Source organism: Cupressus sempervirens, chromosome 2 (genome assembly GCF_028749045.1).
Source record: "Cupressus sempervirens isolate cs-2001-9-10 chromosome 2, ASM2874904v1, whole genome shotgun sequence".
NCBI classification, from domain to species: Eukaryota; Viridiplantae; Streptophyta; class Pinopsida; order Cupressales; family Cupressaceae; genus Cupressus; species Cupressus sempervirens.
Window position 1 is genome coordinate 286,424,670 of NC_143119.1, and position 13,339 is coordinate 286,438,008.

A 13,339-nucleotide genomic window follows, 5' to 3' on the forward strand; every position below is an offset into this window, starting at 1 on the left:
AAATATGAATTTCTTCTTCGTTTTGATATTCTTTGGTTCTTCCCCAAGTTCCAAATTCGAAATTCATCTTTGGAATGCATTGCATCTTGGCATTTTTGAGTTGTTTTCAAAAGTATGTTTTTTCTTTTGTTTTGTTTTTGTGTGTTTGTTTCCCAGTTTTTCTATATTTGGAGAAATTGCAAGTTATTTTCCAAAAACTTGTTTTTCCTTCATTACATGTGAAAGCATTATCATCTTTCACATTTCGTTTCCATGTCATTACATCTCACATTCCATCCGACAAATGCAATTACATGTTTTTCACTTCATTCGCCATCCGCACAAGCATGTAATCCCATTTTTCGTTTCCATTTTCATCCATCTCATTTTTCACTTCCATTCGCACAACACAATTACACGAAATGCCTTACGTGTAATTGCATCCAAAAGGTCCGATTTTGATTAAGTCATATTTTGAAAACACAAAAAGATGTCATTTTCGCTTTCTGTGTACTTTGACTTTTTTCTTTCTCCAAAAGTGACTATATAATTCATGATCTCACCTCCATCCCTTCATCCACATCCGCATATACACATAAAGTGTACCTTTGCATTTGCACTTACACCTCATTTTGCCCTCCACCTTCCCTTACATGTTGCATTTACATGTAATCCATTTTTCGTGCAATGACATCTTGAAAGCCCAAGTCACATTTTGGAAATCAGCAATCTCCATTTGCACGCATTCCCATGCACCAAGCACTTTACTTCAAAAAAAAAAAACAATTAAAGATGCTGATGGAAAGTTATTCCAAGTTTACATCCAAACATCGTCAAAAAGGTTTTCAAAGTGTTAGAGAATCCAATTTGTACTGATCTACAAAGGAGAATTCACGACAACTTGAACAAGAAAAGTTTAATCACATCAAGCTATCAAAAGACGTAACACCATGGTTATCAAGGTGAATGCAGCAGCACAAAGTACATGAACTTTTGATCTTGTGATCATCAGGGATTGCATCGTCAAGTACAAGGTCCTTCAGGATTGTTTCAACTCTCTTCTGTCTTCTTTTTCTTTCATGTTTGTAATTGAAGAGGATGTGTTACATGAAGATGTTTAATTACATGTAATGCCAGTTGCATGTGTATGTAGAAGATGTAATTCAAGTTGCACGTGCAGTTGCATGTAGCCCTATATTTTCTCCTATAGTTAGACTAGGTCAAAATTAGTTGAGTTGCTACCACTTTTTCCTCCACCTTTTTCTCAACTTCTTTGCCTATATAAAGGAGTGCCCCCTCATTGTAAAAATTATCTTTTGTTGTATGTAAGAAAGCTCTGCCACATTTGTACAAGCATAACTTTGATTGTGTAATATGAATTTGGGAGAAAAGTGAATAAAAGAAGCAATTGGATTCGAAGCTTTGACTGGAAGCAATTGTGATAGAACAAATTAGAAGCTTTGACTGTAATTTGTGCCTATTGTCTTGATTCATGTTACTATTGTGTGTTCAATAAAAGAGTATAGAAAAGAGTTAAGAAACAATTGAAGCCCGAGCTTTGACCAGAAACAATTGTGAAAATCCATATCTAGAAGCTTTGTCTGTAGCTTGTATTTTTGTCTTAATTCGCAAAATAGTTAAGTTATTTTCACTTTTAGGAGTCTTTGTGCCCTAATTGTAAAGTTTTTCCATATAGAAGTACGACCGGACTTAGAGCCAAACTGGTACATTTTAGCTAATCTTTGAGTTAGTAAAAGTTTATCGATATCACTATTTCCAGCTCTTGATAGAAGTGTAGTTAGAGATTCACCTCGCCCATTATTCGCTCTACGAGTTAAGAAGAAAGCATATTAATAACACTTTGTTTATAAATCACTCAACTTCTTGCTTACCTTGAGTTGATCCAAGGAATAGTGAGAAGGGGGAGCTTTCCCTTTAAGGTAGGAGAGACTCTGTCTCACACACTGTGGTTGGTCATCCTATTTTGCGACTAGATTTTTACCCCAAATTGTCGGTTGCAAAATATCCACCCAACACTAGCAAGTGGTGAAAATCAATCACCTCAAGAAAGTATATCTTAAGCTTGGGGTAGATTGTTATAGTGTTGGACCAATTGGAAAGAGAACTCGGGTAGAGATTTCAAGCAAAGATGGTGCATCTTCCTCAATTCTAACTAAATCTCTCAAGTTCAAGCTTAAAGGCAAAAAAGGGATCAAAATCAGTTCAAGAATCTTCTCAAGCGCCTGTACAAGCTCAAGAATCTGAGCAAGAATCTATGGAGAAATTTGAAAGAGTCCAATGAGTAAAATGAAGAGGAAGGAGAGATTATGATCATTTCTCCTCCGCGGATGACAAACACTCAAGGTCCATCCATTCTTTAAACACCTTTTTTGGATGATATAGATAATGATGTGGATTCATTCTCCACAGTTGTTACTCCACAGTTGGATTCATTCTTAGCTTATCCGCATTTCAAAGGTGAACAAGTCAGCATTCCCTATCTCTTTGGTGGCCCCTCCTATTCTCACAGTTGAACAGTATTAAAATTTGGGAAATGTGTTTGAAGATTTCCCAACTCTCATAGAGGGTCAAGGCTACCAACTGGATACTTCAATGGCTAGTTTTGATTTGTTTATGATAGAATCTCCTCATCAAGCACCTATGAATTCAGCCATTCAAACTAAAGCATGTACTGTCACAACAAAAATACAATCAAGATCAATGTTTGTAGTGGCCACTGTCGATGTTTCATCAAATGAGGGTTTCAATTTGCCTGCATGGTTCGGTAAGATCCCTATGAAAAGAAGAAAGGTTGTTGTACCTCCAGACAATCTATTTATCAAAAAAAAAAATCTAAATCTTTGAAGGACAAGATTGTTTCAAGGATTGTGGTAAATTCTAAAAGCCTAAGTATACAGAAATTGTTACCATGAATTTTGATGATACTACTTTGGGGGAGTATCCTTAGCATTGGAGAGTATTGACATGTTGCTATCATGGCTATATTTGTCATTGATGTCAACATAGCATGGTTTCTATAAAGATTGGCTGAGTAGCAGAAATAGATCTTAATGGTACAGAAAATGGTTTGATTTTCTAGTGATGCACAGTTATGGACATGTTCAGCACTGTGTCTTGATGATGTGGTCGAGTGCGCGGAGTCTAACTTGAAGACATATAGAAGTTGTACCTGATTTAGAGAGAGCAATTCAGAGACAGAGTATTGGGAAAGCAGTTCCTGATGTTTGTTTGCTATCTTACATCTGCAATGCAATGAGAAGATGCATAGTCAGACAGTGAGAGAAGACAGTCAATTGATGACATCAGCAAGTGTGCAAGGCCTAGTATTGCACGTGTGAAGTTTTGGAATAGACTATGAGCCGACAGTGCTATTATAATTGTAATTAATTAATTATCTTATTATAATTAATTGGGAAAGCCTCAAGGCCGACTAAAGGAATTATTATGAAGATATGGTATAAAGACAAGATGTTTTCCTTGTTTGTATAGTATGGTGATCGTTGTATGAAGTGTGAAGTGCGAAATGCTAAAAAGGAGCAGAGTGCTTACTGAATGCATGTAAGGGATCCAAAGGATTATTGGATGGAAGATTTGTGATTTGGTTACAAGATCAGAAGAAACAGAACTCGGTTGACAGGACAAAGAAAGAGGAACAGTACAGTACAATTCTATTATTCTTCAAGGAATAATATAGAGATCATTTGAACAGTGGGTTCATTGGTCTTGCCCTTGAAGCTATTTGGGCAGTGTGTCCAGCTATCTTCCACAACTCTTAACAGGGTTGCAACAACTCCTAATAGGCTTGGAATCTACCAACAGGGATTCAAAGTCTCCTAACAGTGACTCATATGTATTGAATGTATTCATAGACTCCTAAAAGGATCCATCCTCTAACAAGAAACATTTATATTAGTATATCATCTTATGGGTACCATCCCCACCATGGTTTTCCCTCTAATCAAGGGTTTCCCTAGGTAACATATATCGTGTTATTGTGTATGAGTATCTTGTTGTGGTTTCAATTTATTTTGCTCATATGGTTAAGCCTGTTTAAAGTTGATAATTGTGATAATAGTTGGATAACTTATTCACCCAATTCCCCCTCTCAATTATGTCAGTGGACTATATATTCTAACAATTGGTATCAGAGTGTCAGGTCCTTGAAGGAAAGCTTAATAGCTTTGGGAGATCAGTTGCGAGTTATTTCAAAAAGAATAGTCCTAAGTCAAATGGACGAAATTTCGACACACAGAAGATGGAGATTCTTGGTGAGTTATCAGAATTGTGTAAAGAACTAAACATTCAGTATCCAAAACCAGAATCCTTCTATTGCATTCAGAAGAATAGAAGGACAAGTAAAGATAGATTCAGTTCCGAAGAAGACATGAAGATCAAATAAGGTATTGATCTTATGAAAAGAGAGCCAGAAGGTATGGAAATTTTTGTTTGTTGGACATGTAAAGAGTTTGGTCATTTTTCATCAAGATGTCCTAAGAGAGTAAGAAAATCAAGAAAGAGTTCACTTTTTGATGAAGATGAATAATTTAAAGCAAGTATGTAAAGATTCTTGAAAGACTGTTATGATAAAGATAATGAGCCTGAATTGGTTAAGAAAGAGGAAGTAGTAGAAGAGATAGCTTTGGTAACTATTGTTGATCCAAAGGCTAACCATGAAAATGTGGAAGTTATCATTGAGACTAACAATGATTTACAAAAGGGAAATCAGATTGAAGAGTAGAGATCTAAGCCTGGAGCAGAAGAAAGAGTTGAGTTGACAACTCCTAGCAGAACTATATCAACAAATCATCCTCCTAGAAAGAACATTGGGAGCATAAATAGTAATCAGGTAAATGAAGAAATATATGAATTATGTTTGTTTTCTCAAGTTGAACCTAAGAGGGTAGATGAAGTATGTAAAGATGATCATTGGATTCAAGCAATGAAGGAAGAATTAGATCAGAGTGTGAAGAATAATACATGGCAGTTAGTTCCTAGACCTAAAGATAAGAATATGATAGGAACTAAATGGGTATTCAGAAACAAGATAAATAAGCAAAGTGAAGTTGTGAGCAACAAGGCTAGACTTGTATGTAAGGGATATTCACAGCAAGAAGGCATAGATTGTGAGAAGGCATATGCATCTGTACCCATAATGGAAACAGTAAGGATGTTCTTAGCTTATGTAGTAAATAAGAAGTTCAAGGTTTATCAGATGGATGTTAAATCAGCCTTCTTGAATGGAGAATTTGAAGAAAAGGTATATATTGAGCAACTTGAAGTTTTCATTTATCAATAGAGAAAGGCATGGTATGCAGAATAAAGAAAGCTCTATATGGTATGAAGGAAGCACCTAGAACCTGGTATGCGAGCTTGAACAGTTATTTGGCAAAGTTTGGATTTGCTAAACATATAGCAGATAGTAACTTGTATTTGAAAGAAGTTGAGAACGGTTTGCTGATAATAGTAATATTTGTTGATGACATCATTTTTGGAGGTAATGATAAAGCAAGTGATAAGTTTGTTGAGGAAATGAAGAATGAGTTTAAAAAGAGCATGATAGGAGAAAGTTTTTCATAGGATTGCAGATTGTACAAAAGAGTGATGGTATTTTCATTTGACAAGCTAAGTATCCAAATGACTTGTTGATAAGGTTTGGTTTAGAAAGTTGTAAACATATTGGTACACCTGTGATAACCGGTCATAGGTTATCCAGCAAAGATGAGACACTTGCAGTAGAGCAAAAGAAGCACAAATCCATGATTGGAAGTTTGCAATATCTAACTCACACCAGGCCAGATATAAAAAATGCAATTGGGATTGTAGTTGGATTTCAAGCCGATCCTAAGGAGTATCATCTTGCATTAGTAAAGAGAATATTCAAATATTTCAAAGGGACATCTGACTATGGAATTTGGTATCACAGATCAAGCGATTTCACTCTATGTGCATATACTGATGTGGATTGGGCAAGCAATATGGATGACAAAAAGAGCACCAGTGGTGGAGCATTCTTTCTTGGAGAAAGATTGGTTTCTTGGTTAAGCAAGAAGCAAGATTGTATTTTGCAGAATACAGCTCAAGCAGAGTTTGTTGCAGTAGCAAATATCTGTAATCAAGTTATGTGGATGAAGCAAATGCTGAAGGATATCAGAATTGAGTTTGAAGAACCTGTTATCATTTATTGTAATAACACAAGTATAGTGAGTATGTCTAAGAATCCTATATTGCATTCTAAGACTAAGCATATATCTATTAAGTATCATGTGTTGAGAGAGAAAGCAGCAGAAAAGGAGATCAGATTGGAGTATGTGAGTACTAAAGATCAAATTGCAGATATCTTTACGAAGCCTTTGCCTAAAGATACATTTGAATACTTGAGAGGTATGCTTGGGGTTATACCTCTGCCCACTTCTAAGTAGGTGATGCATTAAGTGCATTAGTCCAGTGGTACAGAGCACTATTGTTAGACTAGACTGAATGCTAATGCTTCTAGTATGGGGAAGTATCTGTGATGAGCAGAGTTATTGAGAACTCTTGGTATTTGGTTTTGAATAGTGTCTTTGGACACTCGAGCTGGTTGAAGACTTGGAGCAGCATATTACCAATTGGTATGTTGTAACATTGAGGCCTTTGACATTGATGTCAATGGGGGAGAGTATGCATGAAAATAAATATCCTAAGTTATGGGGGAGAACTCCTAAGCAATGGGGAAGAGATATCTCTTTAGGGAGACTTAGAAAGATTCATGAAAGGAAGCAGGAATATGCACCTGATGTATTGTAAATTGTTTAGTGTGAAGTAAACAATTGATGTCTACAAAGAAGAAGTATGCACTTGTTGTGTTGAGATTTATTTAGCATGTGAACAGCTAATGACGGTCCTAAAATCCAAAGGATTTCAGACTTGCTTAATGAAGAGGATTTGAGAAGATGAGAGCAGCAACAACAATAGAGTATTACTTGGTATTCTTGGAACTAGGTGTTTTTCATCTATATTGCCATCAATGCCAAAGGGGGAGATTGTTAGCATGACTGTTGATGATACTACTTTGAGGGAGTATCTTAAGCATTCGAGAGTATTGACATGTTGCATTTATGACTATGTTTGTCATTGTTGTGAACATAGCATGGATTCTGTAAAGACTGACTGAGTAGCAAACAAAGATCTTAATGGTACAGACAATGGTTTATTTTTTGGTGACGCGCAATTATGGACATGTTCGGCACTGTGTCCTGATGACGTACTCAAGTGTGTGGAGTCTAAGTCGAAGACGCATGGAAGTTGTACCTAATTTACAAAGAGCAATTCAGAGAAAGAGTATTTGGAAAGCAGTTCCTAATGTTTGTTTTCTATCTTACATCTGAGATACAATGACAAGATGCCTAGTCAGATAGTGACAAAGGACAATTAGTTGATGACATTAGCGATTGCGCAAGCCCTAGTATCGCACGTGTGAAGTTTTGCATAAACTGTGAGCTTACAGTGCTATTGTAATTGTAATTGTAATTAATTAATTATCTTATTATAATTAATTGGGAAAGCCTCAAAGCAGACTCAATGAACTATTATGAAGATTTAGTATAAAGAAAATATGTTTTCCTTGTTTGTAAGTGATCGAAGGGATTATTGGATGCAAGATTTGTGATCTGGTTACAAGATCAGAAGGAGCAGAAGTCCAATTGACAGGACAGATAAAGAGGAAGAAACCATACAGTATAATTATATTATTTTGCAAGGAATAATACAAAGATCATTTGGACAGTGAGTTCATTGGTCTTGCCCTTGAAGCTATTTGAACAGTGGGTCCAGCTATCTTCCACAACTCCTAAAAGGGTTGGAATCTCTTAATAGGGATTCAATGTCTCTTAACAGGGACTCGTATGTACTGAATATATTCATAGACTCCTAACAGGGTCCATCCTCTAATAAGGAACATTTATATTAGTACATCATCTTGTGGGTACCATCCCCACCAGGATTTTCCCTCTGATCAAGGGTTTGCCTAGTTAACATATCTGGTGTTATTGTGAATGAGTATCTTGTTGTGGTTTCAGTTTATATTGCTCATATCATTAAGTTTGCTTAAGGTTGATAATTGTGATAATAGTTGGATAGATTCACCCCCCCCCCCCCCCCCCCTCTCAATTATATCACTGGACTATATATTCTAACAAAGATTGTTGAAGCTTTGTTAGATAAACCAACTAAAGAACGTAATTGTTCAGAGTACAAGTTCACTAAAATTTGAACTTGGTAAACAATCATGGCTGAGTTGTCTACAAGATGCTCAAGATGCACTTGCCAATGTGTCAAAAAGAAACCATGAGCCATGGGAGAAGAAGAATCAACTTAAGCAAGAAGTTTCTCATTTCAATGAGGTCATTTGTCAACAGTCTTCACAACAAACAGGCACCACATCTCAAAGACCTCAAGAAAATCAAATAATTGAAGCAGCAAAGACTTGGTTTGGAGAGGTTATCTCTAAAGGAGGTCAGGCCATCAAGGATGCAGTCAAAGTTCTTGAATGTATCTGAGGTGTTGTAGAGATGTTACATGGCCTAATCACTTCTTTGAATCAAGAAACTGACACCTTCAAAGAAATCCTAGGTGATTGGAATCAAATGGCTAATGCTGATTTAGATGGTCTGATTCAAGGACTCATCGGTCACAAAGAAGAGACACTGAGAAAACTTCTGATAAAGTTGCAAGCAGCCTTAGAAGACTGTCGATCAATTGAAACAGAGATCATGTGTAATTTGGAGCAAATGGGATGCAATGTCCTTATAGAACATAACAACCCGGTCATAGAGGAGGAAATGACTTTAGAGTATACAGTCAAAGTAAATGTTGATCTTGATTGTGAAGAACTTGGATCGCACACGATGAACAAGTTTGCTGCATACAAATTAATAGAGAAATGCCTATGGGATTCTCTTTCACCAAATTACAAGGTTGTGAAATCAGCCTATGCTGATACAGTCTAAATTGAAGCCATATCAAAGACAGTGGAAATCTCATATCTTCCTATGTGATTGTATCGCCAAGTACAAGGCCCTTCGAAACAATCCCTAGGGTTGTTTCATCTTTCTTCCTTCTTCTTTCTTTAGTTTTAATGTTTATAGATTGGAGAGAATGAATTGCATGAAATTATGTAATTACATGCAATTCGATTGCAAATCCTTATGACATGTAATCCAATAATTTCTCTTGCCTAGTTAGATCGAGTCAAGGTTGAGTTGCTCCCACTTTTTCCTCCACTTTTCTCTCAACTCTTTTGCCTATACAAAGGACTATTCTTTCATTGTAAATATGATCTTTTATTGTATGCAAGAAAGCTCTAAAGAATTGTGCAAGCATAACTTTGATTGTGTAGTACTATTTCAGATGAAAAGTGAATACAAAGAAACAATTGGAGCTAAACCTTGATTGAGTGCAATTAAGATTAGAGCAAATTGGAAGCTTTGATTGTGATTTGCATTTGTCTTCTTTGATTCATGCTATTGCTGTTTGATCTAAATAATTGAGCATAAAACAGTTAAGAAACAGTCGGATTTGAAGCTTTGACTAGAAGCGACTGTGGTAATACATAGACTAAAAGCTTTGACTGTAGCTTGTATTACTTTCCTAATTCAAAAAAATAGCTAGAATTCTTTACTTCTAAATATCTTTGAGCCCCAATAGTCAAGGTTATTCTTATAGAATTGATTAAAACCGGACTTAGAGTCAAACCGGTACGCTTTCAACTAGCCTTTGAATTAGTGTTGACATATCAGTATCACTGTTTCCATCTTTAGATAGAAGTGTAATTTGAGATTTCATATTGCCCATTACTGACACTATGGGTAAGTATTTTCATTCCTGAAAGATAAGAGGAAAGAATATCGGTAATAACCTTTCAAAATCTCTTAACTTCTTACTTACCTTGAGTTGATCCAAGGTATGGTGAGAAGGGGGAACCTTTTTTTTAAGGTAGGAGAGACTCTATCTCATACATTGTGGCTGGTCATCCTATTTTGCAACTGAATTTTCACAAAAACTGTCAGTTGCAAAATATTCACCCAACACATAACAAAGGACTTTAGATGACATTTCCACAACTCGAAAAACCCACAAATATGGTAGGACTTTTAAAAATGCTTCCAAGAAGACAAGACCAATTGCTAAAAGGGGATTCAAATGCCTTCATTGTGTCTTGGAGAGATGTAAGATTGAACTGTTGAGCAGATATGGTAATCATCTGTTATAGAGTGCTGTCAAGGGATCTTCCAAAAATATGCTTCAATTCCTGGGGTGCATTGATTTTATGATTTTTATCTATATAATTTAATGTGCCGCCTATATTAGTTACGACTTAATTAATCCTGCCTGCTCTGATCTTTCTTTGGACATTCAAACAAAGTGTTTTTGCTAGGTTCCTCTTTAATCGTCAGAAATAATGTTTTTGGCCTGGGTTGCTATTTCAGCAGATATAATGCTTTTGGTTATGACACTTCCTTCGTTACCTTGGATTCTTCTTTGAATTTTAGCTCAATATGATGGTTAATAACTTATTAGCAGCCTGCAGAAGTATGGCATTATACCCACATACAATCCTCCAATAAAGTGAAAAGGGGTAATAAGGATCACTACCATGAATGTCAAAGGACATTACTGCTGCACTACTTAAAGGGTATAAGTTGAAATTTAAACTTGCAATTTGTATGCAAAACTATAAAACAATTAATCTGGATGGATCACCAATAGTAAAGAGTAACTTGTATGAAAAGTGCTCACCATGTGCAGCAGCAATAGCCGACATTGTAGCAACTTCTACAGCAGCAGAAGATGAGACACCTTTTCCTTCTGGAACACTTGAAGACACCTACATCAAAGGTCTATTATAACCATTTTCTAACTTAAGTATATATGCATATAGAGCCATCTATGTAACTTGCCAAACTTAATTTCTAATAGGTGTCAACTAAAGTAGAATCATATTAACATGGACCATAAACTTTAATTGTTTTCAAATTCAAAAAAAATAAAATTTAGAATGGCAGCAAAAGCTCAAGATGAGGCAAAACATTCCTTCCAATTTGAAATTTATTTTCATGACCAAAATAGAATGTAAGTGTGCTAATTGCTTTTCTATCTAAACACAAATCATATTAATAGTAGCAGTCAGCCCAGAAATATACACCTATGCAGAAGACCTAAAAAAATCTTTTTAAAAATGATCCATTAAGTCTTTTATTTGGGCTTTAAGTTCAAACAAAGAGATAGAACTGATATTACTATACTGCAACAACAGTAATCTATAAGCAATTATGTTTATCAAGATAGAATAGAAACTTAAAACGAAAGTGATCTATAATCACCAATACAAATCTATCTCAAATCCAAACATTTAAGTTGATTTTCTCTCTTTCCTTAGTATTTGTTTAAAAAAATTGTAGTTTTGTGCTTAGAAATAAATTTATTAAGCACTGTAACTAAAGTAGGTTGATGTATGTGTGATATGAAACAACATAGTACTCTAAGAACACAAAAATAGAGCACAAAACAAGGGGTTTTCACCCTAAAGAGATCTAATCTATTGAAACTTCAAAAGAATAAACTTGCAAAGCCTTTCCTTTAATCAATATCACCTTGTAATATCACAAGTTTATTGTATTTTAGATATCTGCTATAACACCAACAGTGTATCATCAATACCCATACAACACAATATGCTCAGTAGCTTGCTTTAACGCACACTCGTCCACTCCACATACATACCAGAACTCCTAAAAACCCTAAAACAAGAAGCAGTAAATGAATAGAACAAGAGCATGCATAACAAAATTTAATTGGAATGAACCAAACAATGAAGTGTCAAAGAACTTAAAGAGACAGTCTTCACAACTGCCTTACACCTTTACTGATTTACAAATGTGAAAGCCGCAATGGCCATCAGAGTAAAGTCAACATGCCACATCTGCAACTATCATGATATGACCTTAACTGTCATTTTATTAGTGCATCTGTCACCCTGTCATACCTGGCATGTTTGTCACTATGCAGATTGATGTGTGGATTCTTTATTTCCAAACAGTCATTCAAACATCTATGGTTCATATATGTCTGAATAAATTAGGACCATCTACAATATCTGTAAACCCTTGTAACACTCTTGTTTATTCTGTTCTGCATGACAGACATCATAATATAATTATTAACAGTGTTGAGTAGCATGCCTTGAAAATTTTAGTAGTGAATGCAAGTAGTGGCTAGCTCAAAGAACTGCTATTAGTACTCCTGATCCTATTTGGTTCAATTTGGACTGCGTCTCATAACTACAAGGCATTTGATCCCAAAAGCTTATGAACCCAAGAGATGAAGGAACAATTTCCCCAATTTCTACATAGAATATCAATCAGCTTTTCTTGGCAATTGTCTTTTAATCTCATTGGCCAACTTTTCTTCTCTCCTCACTTTGATACCCTCACCTTTCTTTCAGAAACATCATTTTTATCCAACTCCACATGAGCATCAGGTGCAAGGTCTTCAAGGGAAGGTATACGAATTCCTTTCTTGCAACTAGCACACGAGGATCAAAGAGAGAATATATTTCACATGTTAGACAGATCTAATCTGAAACAAATAGCTCGATTAATTAGAGAATTTCAAGAGGACAACATCGAAGCACTTATAGCTCCATCATTTTCCCTTACAGTTTTTCAGATTTCTTTAATCAGCTAAAGCTATACCTTGTCCCCAACTTTAATGTATCCTCAACTCTATGTTGATCATGTCTTTCTTTATACTTAGCTTGAGGCTTCTTGAAACTCTTTGTGTGCATACCTTATTTTTTCCAATAAATTTTCGGCTTTCTATATTTAGATTTTAATTATTTTGATTCCTTTTTGGGTGTTCCACAACATTATTAAGCAGGTTATGAGACAAGCAAAACATGTATTAAAAGAACAATCTAAAGTAGACAAAAACTACCCTATTGTGTCTGTGGGATGCATATTGATTTTTCATTCCAATTTATACCCTCTCAAAAGAATATCTATTCTCCTCAATTTTGACATCACAAAATTGAGGCAACACTACACAATTTTCTCATGAATTCATACGTGCACCCTCTTTGTCTTGACGTATTGGTAAAGCGTCGTTAAGCCAATTCATTATCCTTGAATTGTAATCTATGTTACTCTATTCATGCATTTCTTTTGAAGGTTTCCATCAAATTTAATCCCCAAATATTTGTAAGAAAGAGTTTTTCTTCTCTAACTGCAAATGCTTGATTTTAGTGAACTTTCAAATCTTTTGTTTGTTTTTCTTCTTGTTGTAGATAGTTTCGAGTCTTCTTTTT

General features: G+C 35.4%; 1 protein-coding gene across 2 annotated transcripts in view; it reads right to left on the bottom strand.

The window, feature by feature from the left end:
* LOC149572182 (L-arabinokinase-like) overlaps positions 1-13,339 on the bottom strand; it is a 307,470-nt gene that overhangs the window by 55,177 nt on the left and 238,954 nt on the right. For both annotated transcript variants that reach the window (XM_089813447.1, XM_089813448.1), the window contains exon 21: positions 10,774-10,861. In XM_089813447.1, the coding sequence (XP_089669573.1) occupies positions 10,774-10,861 (88 nt within the window). The remainder of the gene's footprint in view (positions 1-10,773; positions 10,862-13,339) is intronic.